A 22,019-nucleotide genomic window follows, 5' to 3' on the forward strand; every position below is an offset into this window, starting at 1 on the left:
GCTATACCTAAATTGATTTTGCAGCCCAGGTCCAGATGTTATCTCTGGCCATGTCCTGAAATCAGTGGGTGACAAGACCTGCGCACAAACCAGCGCTTGCCTCCTCTCACCTGCTGGGAGAAGGAAACACAGGGAAGCAGATGGAGCAGCCTTGGGGCACACTGTCTGCTGCCCTTGGTCTTGACTGGGGAAACATGGACATGCCGTGGAACTACCTATCCCTTGGAAAAGCCACAGCCTGACTTCTGCAGGGAACACACTACCTATAAAGAGAGAATGTTTTCTGCTTTGTGGTGTAAAAGAGTCAGCTAAAATAGGGTGTGATATTCCTTAAAAAGATAAATTTTAAGCATCTTCTTCCTTTTGCTGGTGCTTCACACAGTAGAGTGGCCCTTCCTATAATAAATGCATTTCAGGGTACCAGCCATCTTTCCTGACAGGAACACAAGGACTGAAGCTCCTCATGCTTTTCATTGTCTGCCTTTGGGCACCTATGTGGGAACTGCGTATATTCTGTCTGAAAAGAAGCTTTACTGTGTGAATAGCACCTCCAACAAAAACAGCAGCAATCAAGGTGTGTAATGAGAATTTGGACCTGAGACTTACACCTTTGTGAATAAAGAACTTCAGCTAGAAATGAGGAAGTCTACAAGATTTACGTGTAGTCTTAGACATGGAGATACAAGCGAAGTTCAGAATAGAAAGTGATATGCAGGTTGCAGACCTGGAGGATGGGCAGATTGGAGGGGTTACCCGTGATGACTGAGTATTTATGTGAAGACAAGACCTAGGGGATGAAAACAGTATGCTCTCTATTTTAGCCATGCTAAACTTCAGCAGACAGGGAGACACTGAGGTGAAGCATGGCTTTTGAGCTGTGGGTAGTTTTATCCAGTTTTGAAGCAAAGTGAAAGAATTTGTGAATAAATCCTCATGAACAAAAGGGTCCTATCCATCCAAGGATGTCCTGAATGCTTCATCACAAAGCTTTGCAGAAATATTTCTTAAGGAATGTTCCCAAGAGAAAAAAAAAAAAGGGGGGGGAGAGAGAGAAGAGCAACTGTGTTCACTGGTTTGGAGTTGCACCTTATAATCCCTAATCATACATTGCATTTTTATTCTCAGCTGGTGTCTTTTACATATCCATGTTCCTCTGCATGGAAGGAACCATGTCTCTTCTACATTTTTTGCCTAATTGCACAAGCCAAATTGCACAGCCTAAGGAGAAGGACCAGCTTATTTGACTGTTCATTTTAAAAATCTTGCATAAAAAGGGGGTGAATGAGCCTCACATCACATCGTATACTTAATATGTCATGAAGACTGTAAAAAGCTGTCATGAATTATACTATCTGCTATTAATTTGTAACAAAACAGTGAGGACTGAGGCTAAGGCTTGTTGAATATGTGGTTCAGTCCTACAAAAGCCTACCTGGTAAATGTTAGCTATGTAAGAGCTTTGTCAGTAAAGTCATATGCAATACATCATCATCACCCTTTGATAAACTCCTGTCTAGGTTAAGAATTATAACCTGTATTTAACATATTCAGGGAGAATGGAGAAAAGTCTTCAGAAACAACAGGTTTAATGCACTACTAATCTCTAAACTAAATATTTATAGCCCTGTAGTATATAAACAATCTGAAACATTTGGGCAGGGGATAACCAAGAGATGGAAGCACACACAGTAATTGGGAGGTTTTACCATTCTATCTACCTTATTTGGTGTTTCAATCACTATTATCAGATTTATAAGTGCTGAGAAAATATTCCATTATCATTTTAGAAAAAGAACTGGAAAAAACACAAGTTAAAATATATGGAAATGTTTCATGGTTTATAAATTTGTCTGCCTCAGAAAATAATCAATATCAAAGTTGATTCAAGCCAAGATCTGTCTGAATGTATATTAATTTGCTACACGAAAATAAACTAGAAATTACTAAGATAAAAGAAATAATAATGAAATAAGGAAATAACTACAGATTTTGCACATTGTCATTATATAATGGACATAATGGACATAATGACATTACATAATGGATTCTAATTAAATCCAGGTGGAAAATGACCTTCCTAGACCTCCCTTCAAAATTAAGATTTTTGACAGTCATGATTAATGGAAACATGCACTTTGCATGGTTTGTAAACCTGAAACATCATTGTACATTTCAGTTTATAATTTATCCCATTATCTGCTTCTGCATGCATGAAGGTCAGCCGTACTGGCACAAAGTAGCAATGAAATCCAGAGGCTCTGGAAGGTTGTTTTCACAGATTTTTAAATTACTTTTCATGAGGAAATAACTTTGCCTACTTTTTCCTTAGAAAGATGACAATTTAAGAGACTAACACTTTTAACAGCACTAATTGCAATATTCTTGTTATTCTCTTGTCTTTTTAGAGTAAACAAAATAGCACTGGAAATAAAGGATTTTTTAAAGGATTCCTACCCGCAATATTTCTTCAATGCAGCTGTTATCTCCTGTTCCACCATCCTGTAAACAAAGGGAGAAAATAGTTTGTTTGTGTTTTGAAAAGAAATAACAAATAGCACAATTGAGGATATGGTTGTCACATGAAATATATTCCAACCTCTATTACAGTTTCAAAATGAGGCCAAGTCTTTCCAGCTTCTTAAAAGTTGCACTGCTTAAAATTCTCAAATAATTCCCCATCAGCACCACAGGAAGATGTAATATTTGCATTGTTACGTCTGATTGCAACATATTTGTATAAATACATGGGAATTTGTTTACACCACCTTTGAGTGCAGTTCCTGCTGCTTTGGGTATACTGCCCAAGAGTAAGCATAAGCAAAACAGTTATTGCATGTAGAGACATCATAGAATCATAGAATCATTTTTGCTGGAAGAGATGGGCAGGATCATCGAGTCCAACCATAACCTAACCTAACTCTACCACTAAACCATGTTCCTAAGAACCTTGTCTAAATGCCTTTTAAACACCCCCAGGGATGGTGATTCAGCCACTTCCCTGGGCAGCCTGTTCCAATGCTTCACAACCCTTTCTGGAAAGAAATTTTTCCTAATATTCAATCTGAACCTTCCCTGGCACAACTTGAGCCCATTTCCTCTCATCCTGTCACTTGCTACCTGGGAGAAGAGACCAACCCCCTCCATGCTACAACCTCCTTTCAGGTGGTTGTAGACAGCAATAAGGTCTCCCCTCAGCCTCCTTTTCTCCAGGCTAAACAGCCCCAGATCCCTCAGCTGCTCCTCATCAGACTTGTGCTCCAGATCCCTCACCAGTTTTGTTGTTCTCCTCTGAACTCTCTCCAGCACCTCAACGTCCTTCTTGTAGTGAGAGGCCCAAAACTGAACACAGGATTCAAGGTGGGGCCTCACCATCGCTGAGATCACTCCTCTAGTCCTGCTGGCCACACTATTCCTGATGCAAGTCAGGATGCTGTTGGCCTTTTTGGCCACCTGGGCACGCTGCTGGCTCATGTTCAGTCAGCTGTCAATCAACACCCCCAGATCCTTTTCCACCAGGCAGCTTTCCAGCCACTCTTCCCTGAGCCTCCAATATGTGTATTTATTTATACTAAATAAATAACATCTTTCTGCATCCTTTGTGCAGGAAAGGCTCTGCAGTGACATTGAATGTGTGAAGCCTGGCGATGTATAGGATAGAGGCACCTGTGATGCTGAGGGGAGAGATGCAGCGACCACAATACAGGTGGCAACACCGAGCACAGGCAAGGCAGCACAGCAGCCCTGAGAAGGCTGCAGTTTCCTAAAATGCTGACTCTACATCTACCTGTACATTGTGGGACTCATGGCACAGAGGATTTCAGCTCTCTGGGATGGTATGGTTTCCTCCAGAGCCATACTGGAGAGGGGAAATCAGAGATTATCTATTCCCCTATAGCAGCCATCCAGCTGGTGCTTCACCTATATGCTCAGCTTGCCTGCTGTTTCTGGACCCAAACTCCTACCAGCAAAGACAAGGCAGCTGGAGACACCAGTCTGCCACACTTATGCCTTCCCATTCCTGCCTGTCTCCTGCCCACAGTTGCCTTGCGCTGCCCAGCACAACTGGGAAGAGATGGCACACCACGGATGGAGGTACTGATGCTGAGGGGGTGCCCATCTCCTGTATCTCTCCACAAGATACAGGTGGATGCTACATGAAGCAAGTTTTCTGGGGATTTACTTCACCAGACCTGATAATTCCCTCAAAGAAAGGTTTTCTTCCTTCTGCAGAAAGGAACTCAGGAAGCACGAGGGGCTGAGGTCTTCTCACGTGGGAAGTGGAGACGGAAACAAAAACAATTAATTACTGTCCCCAAAGAGCTAGCAGTGAGATGAGCTTGGTCTTTGCCTCTTGTTTTCAAAAACTATCTGGAGGTTCTGAGTTTTCAGGTGCCTACCTGGAGAAACATCAAAGCAATTTGATTTTCCAAAGTGCTGACTTCTTGTCATCTGGAAATCAGACTTCTCTACTATATCTGCATCTGGACATCCAAAAAATCATGAAGCACTTTCAAAAATGGGTACCTCTGTGCCTACCAGACCCAACTGGTACCACTAACCAGCTTGTGCAAGTCCTGGACACTGTCACCACCGCTCCCCAGCCTGAGCTGAGTGGCTGAGGAGGCCTGGATCCACAGCTGCTTGTAGCCTAACAGCTGTAACCAAGGTCAGAAGTACATATGCATATGCAAGGAAACAATTTCTGTTTCATAATTTTTTGTGGCTGTTATTTCATGCTTATTCATAAAAAGTCGTAAGTGCTTTATTGTCAGCACTCCTGCTAAACCTTTGCTGAATGTGGCCTTTCATCGTTAAACAGACAAACTGCATTAACCCTTTCTGGAGCGGCACAGCCTGCCAGCTTTACTGTCGCCAGGAGTTACGCCACTGATTTCAGAGGGAAAGTAAGTGTGCTATAAATTCAGCTTTTAGATGTTTATTCATCTTTGATGTAGTGATGCTGAAGAGAAGCTGCAGCTCCGTGCAGATAGTCCTGTTCTGGTTCAGTCCTGTCTCTGAGGAGTCACACAATGCCGCATGTGACCTTTCCTGATGCTGAAGCAGGAGAGCAAGAACAATAGTTCATGTTGCCAATGAAGCTAACAAGATGGACAGAAAGACCTGGATATTTAAGAATTTCAAAATTCGTACTGGCTAATCTTTATTTCTCTCTGTGAGTTTCCACCCATTTTTTTTTCCTTTTCCTCTCCAAACCCTGGCCTGTGACTTGTTATGCCATTAATGACAGCAGTGGCTGTAAAGCCCTCATCATGAGCACCTTGTGTACAGAGCAATGAATTTATTGCCTGACCTCAAGTTCGCTGTTCTAGCCTATTGCCATCTTACAGAAGGAGGGATGAGATGACCTATCATCTTATGCCATATACAATGCATTGATCATACAGTAAAATCATGCTATTTATTTTTGTACGATGACAAAAGTACTGAAGGCAAAATTGGCAATAGGCTGTTTCAGAGCAGGTTTAGAAACAAGCTCCTGTTGCAAATTTAAGTATCCTTCCTACAAGTGTCATGAAATAAGCCTGCAAATACTTATCAGCAAGAAATTATGCTTTCCATTACCACAGAACTAAAACTATAGCTATTGTCCCCAGCACATCATATGTCTGGGCAGGGAGTAAAACAACTTCTCACATTCTCTCTCAGTATCATGATACCATCTTTTAAAAGGGAAAAAAAAAAAAAGCGGGAAACACAAAATCAAAGACAAGTCACGCAAAACTGAACACAATATTTCAAAAAAACCCCTCCATTTCTATATTATCCTCTTTGTTCTTCATCTTCTGAGTGCTAAGTATAAATTAATTTATTTTTGCTTTGAATACTTGTAAGGATCTTACATTACTGTTGATATCAAACTTTCTAGAACAAGGCTGAAGAATTTAAAAGACCATGTTCTGCACACAGCAAACAACCTCAGTTTCATATGGCCTAGGACCTTATTATTTTTTTCTTCAAGATACCATACCACTGCAGAGAGTTATTGTGGCATCTAAGGTATGTCTGAAAGGTGTTTGTATGTGCTAGTGTGGAAAAGACTCCCCATGTTTACTCCGAAAGCTTCTCTGCTATATCTCTACTCACATCACAGAGGAACCCTCACTGCCCGGGAATCTCGCAACCTGAATTTAACTTCACGGTCATATTTTAACTTAAAAAAAAAAAAAAAAGCTGGTAAATGTTTCTTGAAATCTGAATTAAAAGACAAGATTGCATTCCCCGCAGGAAACTAATAGCATGGAGCACTCCATGTGCTATTTGCATCAGTGGACTTGCCTGATCCAAGCAATATTGGGTCAGTCCTGGCTGTGTGATGCAGCACCTGCATAAGGAGGATGTTGGACACATGGCAATTTGTGCAAGCAGTGTCTCCACCCTCTCCATAACCTGCACGCCACAGTACCCTTGTGCAATACATGTTTGAATTACTAAAAAAAAAAAAAAAATTAAAAAATTAAATAAAATAAAGGTTTTGAGGCTGCTGTTCCCAACTAAGCTGAGGAGCTGCCACCCTGTATTTATCCTGACATTGATGAACCCAGCTCATTTGCCTCCCTTTGCATTTTGCGATCTGTCATAACAAACTCGCCTCACTGAACCTCCAATGAACCATCAGTGAAATCCTGGCAAGGGGAGCTGTCGGGGGAAGTGGGCTCCAGCCTCTTCCCTCTCTGATGCTGTGCCCATTACCTTCATTCCTCAGTCAGGGCAGCCTGAAGAACGCCAAACATCTGCAGACACGTGCAAGTCTGGCAGGAGGCTGCGAGGAGCTGCCGCTGAGGATAACGGCAGCGGCTGCTGAAGAAATAGCCGGGAGCATCGTGCCACTGATAACACGAGCAGCTAATTACCATGCAAAGCACAGAGAACTGTAAGAAACAAGGCTGTCTAAAGGCTACATCGAATTCTTGAGAAACGGGATGTCATTTCAAAAACAGCTACATCTGTACAAATTTTATTTCAGAGCATTACTGTATTTTTTCTTCCCTTACCAAGAGCTTTCACACAGAGATACATAAAGAAACATCTCTGAAAGGAACTGCCTATGTGTGATACTTCTCCCTCCTTTCAAATCTTTGTGTTAAAGAAAGAAAAATCTTCAGCAAATATCTATTTCCATTTTAGCCTAAGAGATTTTTATGGTGCGAGCTTTTGGTTCTATTATTATTTGGACTGTGCTAAGTGTTTTTATAAAGTCTCCAGAAGTTATTGGATTTTTGTCTCCAGCATAAATTAGGCACAATTAAGGTCTCCAGAAGACTGAGGGATGTACTCAATCTCTTGAATGCTGATCATCTGTAACCAGCGGCGCGGCAGCGGCCACCACACATCCACCCTTTGGGTGCCACCTCTGCCTCCATGGCAGCTCTCAGCCCCACACTGCACAGCATCGCCTCAAACGAGGCTGTGGGATTTCCCCTGGGGCCTAAAGTGAAGCTTCAGGCAGTAAAAGTTGGCAGACAATAATCTAAATCCATGATTTACAAAAAACTGGGAAAAAAAGTGAAAAAAGCCCACAGTGATGGACCTTGATCTGAAAGTGTGTTAGAAATGCCTCTTTGCCAGGCAAGACAATGAAAGTAGGGAGATACAAAGAGAGACATATACACATATATATCTCTCTATATAACGTTTTCTATATAATCTATTTGCTAGAAAGGAGCTTCCAGCATGAAGAAGATAAGTAAAGTCCTCAACTTTTTACTTATTCAGACATGCGGCCTCTGCCTGTTTGGTTGTGGAGAACCACTGACCTCAACAGAGTTTCCCTCAACCATTTCTCTGAAGTGATCTTAACGCCTTCTACTTGTGAAATAAAATGTTGAAATTTAACCAGGAGATGCGCCTGAGACCAGAGAGCTGACTACTGGGGTTTCTGTGGAAATAGAGCCAGGCTGTATAAAGGTATTTTTTGAGAGAGGTTGTTTGCAGATGCTCAGGAAGAGTTTTTAGACATTCAGGGCTTAACTTGCTGTTGATTTCCTTACACGTACTACATCGTCCAAAAGGCTCTTTATGGGATGGCTGTGCTGAACCCACACTGCTCCGGAGACAAAAGGCAAGGTTTTGGACCTCAGGAAAGGTGGGCTGCTTAAAAGGTTAGACCTCAACCTGGTTAAAAACTCACATTTTTGTCTCTTAGGAAATGCCTGCTTTTTCGAATATATTTTCATTCTGAACTGGGGGGAGTAGGGGGTAGCAGGCACCTACATGTAGATTTTGTCCCATTAGCTAGGGTTCCATTAAAAATGCAATTGCGTGACATCATTACCTTCAAAATGAAATTTTAAGAGGTCTTCAGTTGAGAAATGAATGTTTGATCAGATCAAAACACTTTAATGACAAATTTTGAGAAATATAAATAAAACTTGTGGTTACAGAATGGGATATGGCCAAAATCAAGAAGTCATTAAAACAAAATGCTGAAATGTTTCACTCTGAGTCCAAATCTGTTGGTTTTTTCTTTAAGAAAATATTTTCTTCAAACAAAAATGAAAATAGATTGACTCAAAATCAAGATAAATGCAGACATTTTCATTTCTGATAAAGTGCAACATCCCATAGGAAAAGAACTGAATAGGAAAAACCTCTGACCAGGACAGAACTAAAACCAGGGGGTTTTTGTTTGTTTGGTGTTTTTTGTTTGGTTGTTTTGTTGGAGTTTTTTTGTTTGTTTGTTTTATTTTGTGGGGTTTTTTTGGTTGGTTTGTTTTTGGCTTTTTTTTCTCTAACAAGAATGGCATTTCTATCTTGAAGGACAATGTGAGACCTACCAGCAATGTTTTCATCTAGTTTAACAGGGCTGGACTTGAGGGAGCCATGGCACATTGTAGTCCCCCTCATTTCACAGATGGGTGTTGGTAATGCTGGGCACTTCACAGACCTTAAAGAGAGAAGCCTCCTTGTCTCTCTTTGAGGATAGAGGCAAGCATGGCTGAACTGGGCATGGTTACACCAAGGAACAAGAAATGAAGACATGATTGAGGAAGCTCGTTTTGCTCTTGTTCCTGATATCTGAAAGCTTCATTTTGCACTTGTGCTGTTTCTTACTACTAATTTGGAGTGCCAGCAGCCGCAGTCTGTTGATGAAGTAGTTTTCTCCTCGCTCTGCACAGCTTCTCTTTTGCTATGAGGAATTGCTGCTGCTTCCTGAGACATGGAGACATACAGGAGGGAGATGGGGATGAACAGCTGAATTCTCCTCAAGCTCAGTGTCAGAAAGTGTTGCACTAATTAAAGTCATTAAATTCATCTAAATTGCAGTGACTGTTAATAAACTGTTACTCTTAATAAGCTCATTCTCGTTTGAAATGGAGCCTTCATATTTATTATGGGGATTATTTTTCCCACCATGGGATCTTGCAACATTGTTCTTGGTTCAAAAGGGAAGAGGAGAAAGGTTAACAAAGATCATATTTCAAGAAAAAAAAATGAATAAAGAACAAATGATGAAAGTCATTTAGCTTTGCTTTAATGAAAATATCTGGCTATACTAATTAGGGGTCTCATTGCAACTGGAATATCATGATGCCCCAGTCTTGTACCAGGAACAGGACAACATTCTGGCTAATCAAAGAAAATGAATCAAAAATATCTGTAGACAGAGAGAAACACCAAACTATCTGACAGACTTGCCATGCACACTAGAAAGGAGATGCTAATGAGACAAGAGTACGTTTTGCTCTTGATGAGTGATGCTCACTCAGAACACCCTGCTCAGGAGCTCACCCATAGCTGAGCTAGGACGGCAGCTTTTGGAGAGCTGGGTCTCCATGAAGGAAAACTGCAGAGGAGTTTATATCCAGTGCACCACCAGCCTTAGGCTGTGTTGGCCCTACATGCAGACCTGAGGGGCCAGAGTGCAAGAAAGGATGCTGCCTGCAAGGGTCAGGCTGAGGTCGAGTTGAAGATGGATTTACTCTAGTTGCGTAAGTAAAGGCATTTACTGTATTATTAGGTTTTTTTTTAAATAGCAGGGAGATGAGGTTAGAGCACAAGTCCTTCAATGCATGCCCATTACTTACCCCAGTGCTTGAAGCACCTCCTGGACATGTAGCACTTGACCTGAACTAGGTATGGAAAGCTTGGGTCAGAAAATGAGGTGATGCTGAAGGGCCATGGTCTGGACTGTGGATGGGAGCTTCGCTATTGCTTAGCCAAGTTCAGAGGGGATTTAGAAGTGCTGGGTCCAGCCACATGTTGAGAGGTCACCTTCAAACTGATTACATGGCCTGAGTCAAAGTCTCAGTGTACATACAACAAAAAAATCAAGAGAATTAAAGGCCAAGAACCCTTCTGAAACCTCCCCACCCTCTCCCTCCCTAAGGGTCATCGAACAATCAATGACTTGTGCTGCACCAGTAACATTTCATCTAATAAAAGATGGTTGGAATCCTCAAATGAAACCTTCTGATAGATTGGTAGAGCAATTTTACAGGCTTTTACATTATATTCATAAAAATAAAACTCCAAACACACCAGAATTACACTGTGACCCAGAACAATAAAAGAGAGCTGTAATAGAGAAGAACAGCATTGTTCTATTAATAAAATATAAAGGTTTTATTGTTATTGGGAAAGATTGATTGTATCAAATCAATACCATGTCACAGTATATTAATGTTTTTCTTCACTAATGAAAAAATAGGGTCTGATGTGATTACTATCTCTCGCTACCCATTTGAAAAATATAATGGGATGGTAATAATGAAGATTCCAACCTGCAATTTTACTCCTTGCTACGTGCTTGATCCTGGGGGGTGCTAAGTAAGTGACCTCAGTTTTCAGTGAAGGCAACAGGAGCTGAAGGTAACTGGAATTCACCAAGATGATGTCAACAACCCCCTGAATGGTCTCCATAGCCCCTCTTCCCACTTCAGAATTGGAAAAAGCCAGTGGGGACCTCTGGAAATGCCTTCAGCATACTACATGATTCTATGATTTCCCACAGCACTGTATGCATACTCTGAATGTATTAAATGACTGCTTGCTTGACACAGTGGTCTGTTTGTTGGAAAGTTTCCACTATGGAAACCAGAGTCTTATTGTTTTGCAGCAGAAAGGCTTTTTTAGCAAAGATCCTGGCTTCTCCCTTTGGCCCACGCAGTCCTTCCACGGCTGCCCCAAGGACCCTGCCCTGGGAGTGACAGAGATCAGCTTTTCTCTCTGTTAGATGCCTGTCCTCCCTGCTACGCAGATGGCCAATTAGTGTCAACTGGAATGTGGTATTTTTAGTGACGTGGGCACTTGTCTGCGAGGGCCTGGACTGAGAGCAATCGATTGCATTTAATATATTGTCTGTGTTTGGTTGGGGAGAATATATAACATCTGTAAGGCAGCAACAGTTGGAAAAACAAGTATTATGGAACTGTTAATCTTTATGTGACATTTTAATATGAATATACCATCAGCTAGTGTAATATTCAATAAATTAAATGGATTATTTTGCCAAGAGATCCTTTAAAAATGTTAATTAACAATAAATCAATAAAAACTATTCAACATGAAAATCAATTACATCCCTGTTTACATTATTTAACTCCAAACATTTCTGTTTTGTGCGCTTGTAATTAGCAAGCTATAAAAGATGCCATAAATAGGCGCATAATGAGAGGAACTGTTTATAAATGATAATTGGTATTCATTCCCACTGAGCTAAAGGTTATGTGATTACTAACTATTGCGCATAAAGAGTTAAACCTCTTACAGATAGAAGGTTTTACAGTACACAACTCCACAGAAACCTCTCCCACAAAGGGCCCCTGGTGGAAGAAAATCCCTGTACATGAGTATTTGATGGAAAGAGTAAGCTCTATCCGGCATTCCTCAAAGCCTATTTACATCCACTTAGAAATGGCTTATGGGGAAAAAATCTACCCTTTGGGCAGTGGTGGAAGGAATAAGAAATGGAGTCTGGCACAAGGAATTCAATATCGATAATCTGAACAATATCTCTATACTAAGTCGAAAGTAAAGATATTAGCATTGAAATGCTATTCAAATTCTGAGTGCCCATCCTGCTAATAAAGCTGAGAACAGGACAAAGGAAACCAGGGTGATTTCTGTCATGATGGGTAACAAAGATGTTGCTCTACCCAATACCTCACTCAGAGATCAGGGCCTAAGAAGGTCTGGCTTTCACAGAGGGCTAAAAGAGGATAGAAGATCTTCATGTGACAACTAAGACCCCAAAACACTGAGCAGCAGCCTGTATCTCCAGAAGGTAACATCATACTATTTCTCATAACAGACTGCTACACAGTGCTGAAAAAAAACTGTTTCCCAGAGAGAAACAACCTCTCATTAATCCCTATTGCTGAAAGCTGCCTTCTCAATTTCAGGGACTGAGACCTGATCTAGACTTAATAGGTAAAAAAACACCCCAAGATCTGGAGACCAAAGTAACATTTTGCTTTCTACTAAAGCCTTTTGCTAGTCCAAGGATGTCATCAACATCTGACGGTTTTGGCTTTGACAGCGTCTCCTCCCCAGAAAAATAAATCTCATCCTTTCACTGTAACTGCTTTCATGAGGGCAACAATCATCAAGAACCCTTGATGGAGCAGGTCTGAAGTATAGGCAGACCAGTGAGCACGCAGCGGTAAAGCCAGCAGAGTTAAAAAACCTATTTGCAAATCCAGAGAGAAACCACTTTTCCTACCTTGTCTGGGCACAGCTGATGCATATTTCCTTTATTTTCTAGATAGTGACTTAAAAGTGAATTAATTTTGGCTGAGATAGTTACATTGCCCTGCTTTATTGATTTGCACAAAATATAATTGTTTCATGGAAAATATGGATCTCAACTGCGAGTTTTAAAAAACTGTCTATTATATGTAAGGAACAGAGCATCATATGCATTGGTTTGAGAATGACTGCTCAGTCTCACTGCTAACACTGCAAAAACATATTCTGGTCATGGCAATTACAACTTGGACACCTATTTGCCCAAGAGGGATATAATTTGCTCCTGGCTACCCAAAGCTTTATCAATGAAGATGAACAGCAGTATGCATCTGCACCTTTAAATCAATCCCTTGATGCCTCTGGTCAGCTCAGGTGGATTCTCTTAAAATCCACACAGAAGTTGATAAATAGCACAATTCTCCAAGCTGCAGTGAAACTCTCGGCAGAGCTTTATTGTGCTCTCAGCATTCCTTAAAGTCAAAAGAAAAATCCATCCGTACTGTGGTCACTGACAGACTGATGGAAACACACTCACTGAAAAGCCACTCAAAATAGTACTCTCCAAAGGTATTGCAGAGTTAATAGGACATGTAAAATTTCAAATAAAATGTCAGTGCTGCAATGTCTTAGGGCTCAGACATGTAAGCTCCTTCCAGTTAAGAATGTACATGATAGCATGTATACATGACAGTATACATATATATATAAGTATGTATACACCATACAAAATCTTCTGCAAAAGTTTCCTGAAAATGCCCAAACCAACCAAGTGTCAAACCGTGTGAACTGCAGCCTTAATATGAGAATCAATAAAATCAGCAAATCTATAAAGTTGCAGAGCAGACAAATACTTCTCTTATTTTTCCTGTCCTCTCCCAAATCCCACAAAGAGATTTATATTCCCACCAACGCACCACAGGCCCATATGAATACTCTTTCGTGGGGGACAGAAAGCCCTTTGGCCAGCTAGGCAGGAACCAGGTTCTGCTGTGCTGCCTGGCAACAGGACTCACCTCCAGAAGGCAGGATGGTACCTCCACATCTGTAAAACCATCTGCCTCAAGGAGTGGGAGCTGCCCAGCACTTGTCCTTGCTTTCCTGTGCTCTTGTGCTACAACCCACTGTTTGAGCAATCATAAGACCAGAAGGAGGAGAACAAATAATGTCCCGGGTTTGGGGAAGGTTGTAGGTTGCTCCCAAGTAGTTGTACGCTACTAGTTAAACATTTTTTGATGGAAGTCGCAGTAGTCCCTCAGGCTTGGAGGACAAAAGGTTAGCTTAAAATTATCTTAGTCCTTTCACTTTTGGCTTTCAATTTTCTCTTTTCTTCCATGTTTTCTCAGGTTATCCCCTTTTGAAGGTGATATTGCATCTGAAAGTCACAATCCTTTCTGATTTTCTTTTTGCCCATTACTGTTACAAGTAACAGTGAAATACAGGGAGAAAGTAGAAAGCAAAATTGGCCTCAGCTTTTCCAGATTTTGTGTCTTTGAAGGAGTTTGCTTGTCCTTCCAGCAGAGGAGACATTTGCCAGTTCTCAGCTGTTTGCATTGAGCTCTTCCACAAAGCTGAAGGCTAACTGAGCACTACTGCTAGGACTCAGAAATACAAAACTGTACAGACGATGACTATTGGCCATGTTACTTGGGGTCAGTAACCACCTTCTACTGTCACATTAACAGTTCTATTTTTAATACAGAAAATGGGCAACAAGTCACTACTATAACAGTGCAGTACCATAGGGGCATGACTGGTGTATGGACTGCAAGGCTCTGGCTGGTGGTGCCTACAGAGAACTGCTCTCCCAGCAGCCTCACTGCCAAAATCAAAATTTAAATCCTGTATGCACCAACATTCATTCACATGCAACACATAATACAGCGCGGGGAAATAAAAGGAAGAAATGGACAGTGATAGTACAGTTTAATTTGTACAGGGTTGCAGACCAAAACCTTTACTACGTTGCATGAGAGGGGTTTGCGAATTTTCTCAGAAAGGTTAGGTTGCCCTTAGGTTTGGTTTGGGTTTGATTTCCAAAACTTTCATTGGAAAGCTTCAAAAAGGTGAGCTGTCTCTTGGATTTCTATTTTGTTTTTTTGAACAGATGAAGCAATCCTCCACTTAACAACAGGTTATTTTGTCTCTAGAGGAAGAAATGTTCAATGTAGCCCTGTTTCATTTTAAATGGAAACTAAATGGAGAGAAAATCTTGAATACTCGTGGACAATTCCATCTAGGTCAAGCACAACAAATCTGCATTTCTTAAGTGGCAGAGCTAGGTCTCTGTAAAAACTGGAAGGTCTTGTGGCACCCCAAATTATAACAGGAGTAAAGTTGGAAAGCCTCTGAGCTGAGACACCACATGCTTCCCTTTTATATGTGATCTTGATGAATTTATTTCTGTGGCTTTTATTCATGCTTCAGGACATCGAATCTTTTAAACTTGTTAGTATTTTCCTTTTTTATTGTTCTCTGCTGCCTTTCACTGATTTATTTTATTCTTTTGTTCCCTGGTGTAACTGAAGGTAATGCAGTCCTGGGCCTATTACCCTCCATCTCTTTGATCTGGCAGTGGATATCAACAAAGAAGTTATTTGTTCTCAACACATTAAACCCATCTGTGTAGCTTTTTACAAATTCTGTAATGCAACTTTGATATGGCCTGGAACGAGTTGTCAGGTACCGAAAGGCAGGGGAGCACAAAGACCTCTCCAAAAGTCAAGCTATGAATGGTGTCATCTTGCTGTTTCACTTTCAAAGGTGGCTCATACGGGTTTGCTGAATAGGAGTCGTTTGACAGCAGACATCTGAATTTGTATCGCAGACTCTAAGACACCTTTATAAGAACTTTGAATATCTTAGTTGAGTCCTGAGGATCAAAGCTGCCTATGTAATATACCTATCACAGGTTACTCAGGGAGATTTTCAGCATCAGTAACAATGGCAGCTGATTTGCCTTGCATAACAAGCTACCGATAGAATATAAGGGTTGTGATCAATACTTTACCTTGCGGGATAAAAATCTATCTGAAACTTGGGAATTACATTAAGGTTTCATAATTTACTTCATAAACCAAGTCCTATAATTTTAAGATGTGTGCACCAAGCATTGCTAGAAATACACTAAATCTTGATTTTTTCAAATCAGAATACTAGAATAGCAAGTAGAATTGGCAGCATAAATGAATATAATGCATAAAGCACAAAAGGTTCTTGGATGGCTTTTGTATACAGCGTTAGAAACTGAGAAACACACATTGTTTCATAGTGATCTGCATTGAATATATTTGTTATGGGTTTGAAATACTCCAAACTATTTGTTTTGGATGAGAGAGTATGCTCTGTATTTATGATATATGATACCACATTGCCATCAATTGTCATGCTTTGTTTATAGGACTAAATAATTTGTAATCATCAGATTACTATGTTTAGTCTGCACTCTGGTTTTCAGAGAATGTGTATTAAACACATCAAATCCTTGTATCTCTTATTTATTTGTTTGTTTATGAAAGGAATGATGAGTGCCTCATTCCCCTGAGAATTAACTATTTGGTGAAAGGTTTGGATTTTGGTGTGCCAGTTGTTCTTGAAGAGAAGGGCAAAGCTGCTCTGGGGTTCTGATTATTAATTGTGTTCCCATATTGCCATGTAGGGACATCAGGTAATAACACCAGACAAAAACAAAGAAGATGCAGAAGGCTATGCATATTCTAAGTGCTTTCTGGCTCCCTTTCCCCAGCCATACTTTCAGAAGCACTTCCTCCATGTTTTATCTGCAGATGTTGCTGTACGTCACCTGCAGCCCAGCTAAATATTAGGGCAGGTAGAGGATGAGGAAGCCCCCACCAAAACATGGATTCCCCTGTACCATTTTCAACAACAGATACTTTCTGAGGAACAGAATGAAACATTCTTGGCAAAAACCTCTCTTTGTCATGATCCCTTTTTTTTTTTTCTGCTGGAGAAATACAGCTATGAAATAAGATAGTCTAGCAAGGGTTGCAGGCAAAGACCTTTAACTGTTTCTGTGCAGGGGAAGGTACAGCCCTGGCAGTGCTGGTTCGTCGCTGTTGACTCTGCCATAGGGCTGGTGGAAAAAAAAATCACACTAAAGAGCAGTCCTCTCCTAATTTAATTTTTATATATGTTAATACTACAAATACAACAGGATTTTAAATACCTGCAGAAGAGAAATCAGTCCACAGCTATGGGCTGAATGCCTGTAATACTTAATCCATGGGGACTGTATAGGCGCAGCATCTGCACAAAACACCAGCACAGGTCTCAGGCACACCAGAGGAACAGTTGCCGCTCACTCACTGCCCAGGCTACCTTGTTGATGGCACTATATATAAACTGAAGATACAAGGAAACAACAAGATTACTCATTCCTAGGCAATAATTACAAAACTGAATCATTGCCTTTGCAAAAGGATGATATTGGTTCATTTGCTGCCTAGAATATCTGTACCTCTAAGCTAAAGAAGAAAAAAAAGCAAGAATGAGACAGAAGCCAAGCTTACATTTCCATCCTTATCTCTCTGTACCGATACTCTCTCGGAGGTCCCTGCTTGCGTTGCAGCTGCTGAATTGCTACAGTTTACAGTCTGGCATATTAAAATAAACTAGCACTGATTTTGGCAATTTGCAGTCATATAGTTGCTGCTGCTGCATAAACAATTGATGGATCCCTACAGCAGAGGCAGGAGGGCTTCATCTCTGCGCACGTGTGACCCAGACCTCTCAGTCTGTGCAAGCACTGACCACAGCAGAGATGGCAGCATGAACGTACCCCAAGACACCCATTATTTCTGTCTCATTACAGTCCAGAGCTCGATCAACTCTACTAACACAAAATATGTGACTTCTGAAAGTGGCATATTCTGCTATTTGATCGGATGGAAAGGATTAAATGGGGAAGTCTTGACTGAAAATAGCCTGCAATAATCTGCATTTTGCGTGCATGCACGTTACCATGAGGGCTTGTATAGCACTTTAAAAGCACACAATCAGGAACACATATGTATACAGATGCATATTTAATATAGTACATCTAGGTACGTAGTGGCATTTATAACTTTAGATATGGAATATGGTTACAATTTTATATGGGCAACACCATATATATTTTAGGAAAGATAACAAAGAGTATATTTTGTAGTCTAAATGGTTGGAAGCTATTTTAGGTAGGCAGAATGTAATTCCCCTAGAAAATCAGGGTATCAACTGAAATTGAAAAGTCTTAACAAACACTAAAAAAACCCCTTAAAAACCTAAAACAGATATTCTGAAAACAAACAGGCATGTGCACAAGGCCCTTGCTTTTCCAAATCACACCTGCAGGTTTTAAGCTGACTTTTCAGGTTCAGTCCTTCAGAAGATGGGAGACAGGGCACGGTGTATGGTGGAGCAGTAAGCCCAGGGTATTCACTCAGAGCAGCTGAGTCTGGCCACAAGATGCCACCAAGAGGAGGTCTATGAGGACTCAACAGCAGCTCTCCAAACAGCAGTCTGTCATTGTTGCCCAGGAATGCCTCTGGCACACTTTGGGAGGAAAATTAGCCAGACGTTTCTGTCAGCCCACTGATTACCTGGACAGAGTCAGGTCACAGTGCTAAAAAACGTTCCCATAATTTGTTTGCCCACAAATTATGAAACGGCAAAACTCTACAGAATATATTGCTGGATGACTAGCAATTTCTTCAGAAATCAAAAAAATAACTAAAATTGGGATCTCATGTTCCAGATGATCAGCACCACCTTGTGCAAGGAAAAATCAATACGAGAATCTGTAGAATTAGATGCAAATAAATAGCTTTTCCTGCACACTGCTACCTGCTTTACTGTCAGCTGCCCTTCTTGCAAGGTGTGAAGGATGGCTTTGGAAAGGGAAAGGAAAACAAGATCAAACATATCACAGTGAACAAAGCAAAGCTGTACATCATCTTGTTTTACGTGCTCTAACTGAGCAACTGGTGTGCCCACCAAGCAAGGCAAATGAAATCTTTAACTTGTTTCACCCTTAAAGTTGGATGTCACAGATGCTGCGCAGATCTGCTGCAAGAGGAGTGGAAGTGGAAACGCAGGTGAAATTACAGTTTGGGTTCAATAAGGGTCTAAACTCTAATGTTTGATACAAAAGCCATGTGTCTTCTTAGACAAACCATAAAAATACAATTACTGTAATAGTGTATAATTTATGAAAATATTTTGACATTTTTCCAGAGATAGTCTGTTTTCTGGTATTTGCATACCTTTGACTCTAGAGTATAGGCATGTATAGGCACTGAAGAAGGCAAGACAGCAAGTAATTATTTACTGATTAAGGAGTGGATGGGCTTGAAGTTTGAAACATTAGCATTCCTATTTCACCTTCATCCTTTCAGAGGAGGAAACAGGAGACATGAAATAGAAAGTTTTCAACTCACAGAGCTTCCTAATTCATGGCATTAAAGCCAAAAATTCTTCCTCTTTGCTCTTTTGACTTACTGCTGTCTCCTGGTATGCCCAGGTCAGACACACTCAACACACATTTACTTTGCTGAAGTGGTAAAGGTTACACAACTCTTTTTTTTTGTTGTTTTTCATTTCTAAGAGAAATGAATCCAAACTCAGCTAATTTGTATACAGCTGCAGGCAATATAAACACGGCTGGTTAGAATTCTTTATATAGTATAAGCCTTTGTACTCCATACTTCATGGAAGTTAATAAGTAGGTGTCAAACTCTGAATTAAAATTCCCAGAAGAGGACACAGCACAAAGGACAATAAAAATGATTTTTAAATAATCATAGGGATAAATAGCATCCACTTCTGACAAATGTAAGTGCTGGCATAAAATGTTATTAGGCTACAGAGATTTTCTTTTGTTCAGGAAGTATGTTTTATTCTCCAGCAGTGTCATTCATCATCCTAATGAGCCCTCAAAATGTAAATTAAATAGCAAAGACTGATTCATTCAAAAACATCTTTGTGCTGTGTGTTAAACCATTTTTCTACTTTTATCCTTATATATTGGTTCATTCTTTCATTGCAAAATAACCCCTCAGCCCTTGTATACTTTAATGGCCAAGTTCAAGCAAAGCATATTTTCAGTAAACACTGTTTATTCATCGGTGCTTTTGGTACGGTAATTTAAAAAAAAAAAAAAAGAAAAACAAAAAACTCATTTAAAAATGTTGTGCCCCTTAAATTATATTTGATCCAGAAAATCTCAGAAACCTGTGCATGCATGTGGTTTTTGTTTTATTCAGCGTCACTTAGTCCAGGGAAACCCTCAATGGAAAAGGATTAGTAGAAATTTCAAGCAGCTCTAATTTACTGAATTGAATACATTAGCAACTAAGCAAACACCATATTTTGGTAATGGGAGGGAAAAAAAAAGAAAAAGAAAAAAAGAAGGACCCTGGGTTATGAGCTAAATTAGTTCAGATTTCTTGTTATCTGTTGATAAGGACATTACACATTCTTATCAGTAATGCAGAAAAGAGGTTTCATACTTGACCTGAATTTATGCATGAGCACACACAAAACAACAAGAGCGACAAGGAACAGGGCTTCTCTGGAGCCAATCCAAACAAAAATATAACAGGAATGGAAAAAAAACTGTGAAAGCATGTCTGGTTAGTTTTCAGTTATCTTGTTCTCTGTCTCTTCCCTTCTCCTTCCCTTTCTCTAAGGCTTCTGTAAATCATCTTCAGCTTATTTTGTGTGTGTATTTGTTTGTGTGTGTGCAAAATGAAGATGAAAATATTAATAGAGAGAGCAAAGTTTGTCTGATGACAACAATGCTGTTATTAAACTGCACATGGAAGATTTAAAAGCCACAATCTTCAGAATAAATTACATAAAATCTCAGGATTCAGTGACATTATGCTTTTATGAGGTCAAAATGTTGGAGAGAGACACCGGGGGTTACAATGAAACCACCCAGCTGTGAAAGAGGTAAGTACGTGTATGGTGTCTTGCTGCCAGGGATCCAAAAAATGGCCCTAGATCAATACTTCTTTTATTGCAGACCCAGAGAGAGATGAGTGATGCATTGGTGTAATTGAGTTAAGAGAACCTAAAGACAGGGTTAAGTGTTACAACTTTTAGCTAGAATATCTTTGATGACAGGTGACCTTTTGAAGGGTTTCTCCTAAAAAAGTTAAACCGGTGATTTATGGAAGTTCAGTGATGGTTCCACATTGCAACTGTTAAAAGAGACCATACATGTAATTAGGTTAAACTCCACTAAGCAGAACAAAGAAAAAAATGATCAGGATTATGGTATGAAATATTATCACTTAAGAAAATTAAGCATCATGAACCCTAGCTGAGAGAACTTAATAAACCATCTATCATTCATCTTTGAGTGCTGATTCAGAAATCAGACCAGCATTCACAACTGCAGTGATTGATTAAAATAAATGCATACAGTATAGTAATTTATAAATGAAGACAGTAATTTACAAATTAAGGACAGACTTCATGCCCGCAGACTCAGTTGCTGAAGACAAAAATATATTTGAAGATACTTCAAATACACTCAACTTGTAGGAAAGTCGCATGATGCAAAAGCTATCTGAGTTTATGCTTTGCTTGACTAGTCTTCAAACACAGAGGAACTACTAGACGAAAAGCCTGCCTTTCACATGCTTATGCATATACCACACACCTAGATACACTACCTGTGTTTTGTCTAACTGCCCTATTCATGAACACCAATGTATTTCTGTACCTATCATTACCTAATTTTTTTTACACTACTGTTGAAACACAGAACCATGGATCCTATATACTGCTGCAAGGGAGGTTTCTCAAGTCAGTTGTCCAAAAACAAAGCACAAAGAAGCAACAGAGGCTCCAGAAAATCTTCCTGTTAGACAGTAGGCCACTCGAGAAGTCACAGAATCACAGAATGGCTGGGGTTGGAAGGGACCTCTGGAGATCACCTTGTCCAACCCACCTGCTAAAGCAGGGTCACCAGAGCAGTTTGCACACGAATGTGTCTGGGTGGGTCTTGAATGTCTCCAGAGAAGAAGACTCCACCACCTCTCTGGGCGTCCTTTTTCCAGTGCCATTCAGCAAGACCTGGACAGGTTGGAGGACTGCACAGAGAAGAACCTAATGAAGTTTAACAAGGGCAAGTGTTGAATCCTGCACCTGGGGAGAAATAACCCCAGGCAGCAGTACAAGTTAGGGATGGACCTCCTGGAAAGCAGCACTGCAGAGGAGGACTTGGGAGTTCTGGTCAACAACAGGTTGACCATGAGTCAACAATGTGCCCTTGTAGCCAAGGCCAATGGTATCCTGGGGTGCATTAA

General features: G+C 40.4%; 1 protein-coding gene across 1 annotated transcript in view; it reads right to left on the reverse strand.

Moving 5' to 3' along the window:
• AFF3 (ALF transcription elongation factor 3) overlaps positions 1-22,019 on the reverse strand; it is a gene marked incomplete at its 3' end in the record, with an annotated part of 327,228 nt that overhangs the window by 173,632 nt on the left and 131,577 nt on the right. Inside the window, exon 4 of the mRNA XM_082057341.1 lies at positions 2,455-2,499. Within this exon, the coding sequence (XP_081913467.1) occupies positions 2,455-2,499 (45 nt within the window). The remainder of the gene's footprint in view (positions 1-2,454; positions 2,500-22,019) is intronic.

Source organism: Streptopelia decaocto (assembly GCF_964273445.1).
Source record: "Streptopelia decaocto genome assembly, chromosome: 1".
In the NCBI taxonomy this organism is placed as follows: Eukaryota; Metazoa; Chordata; class Aves; order Columbiformes; family Columbidae; genus Streptopelia; species Streptopelia decaocto.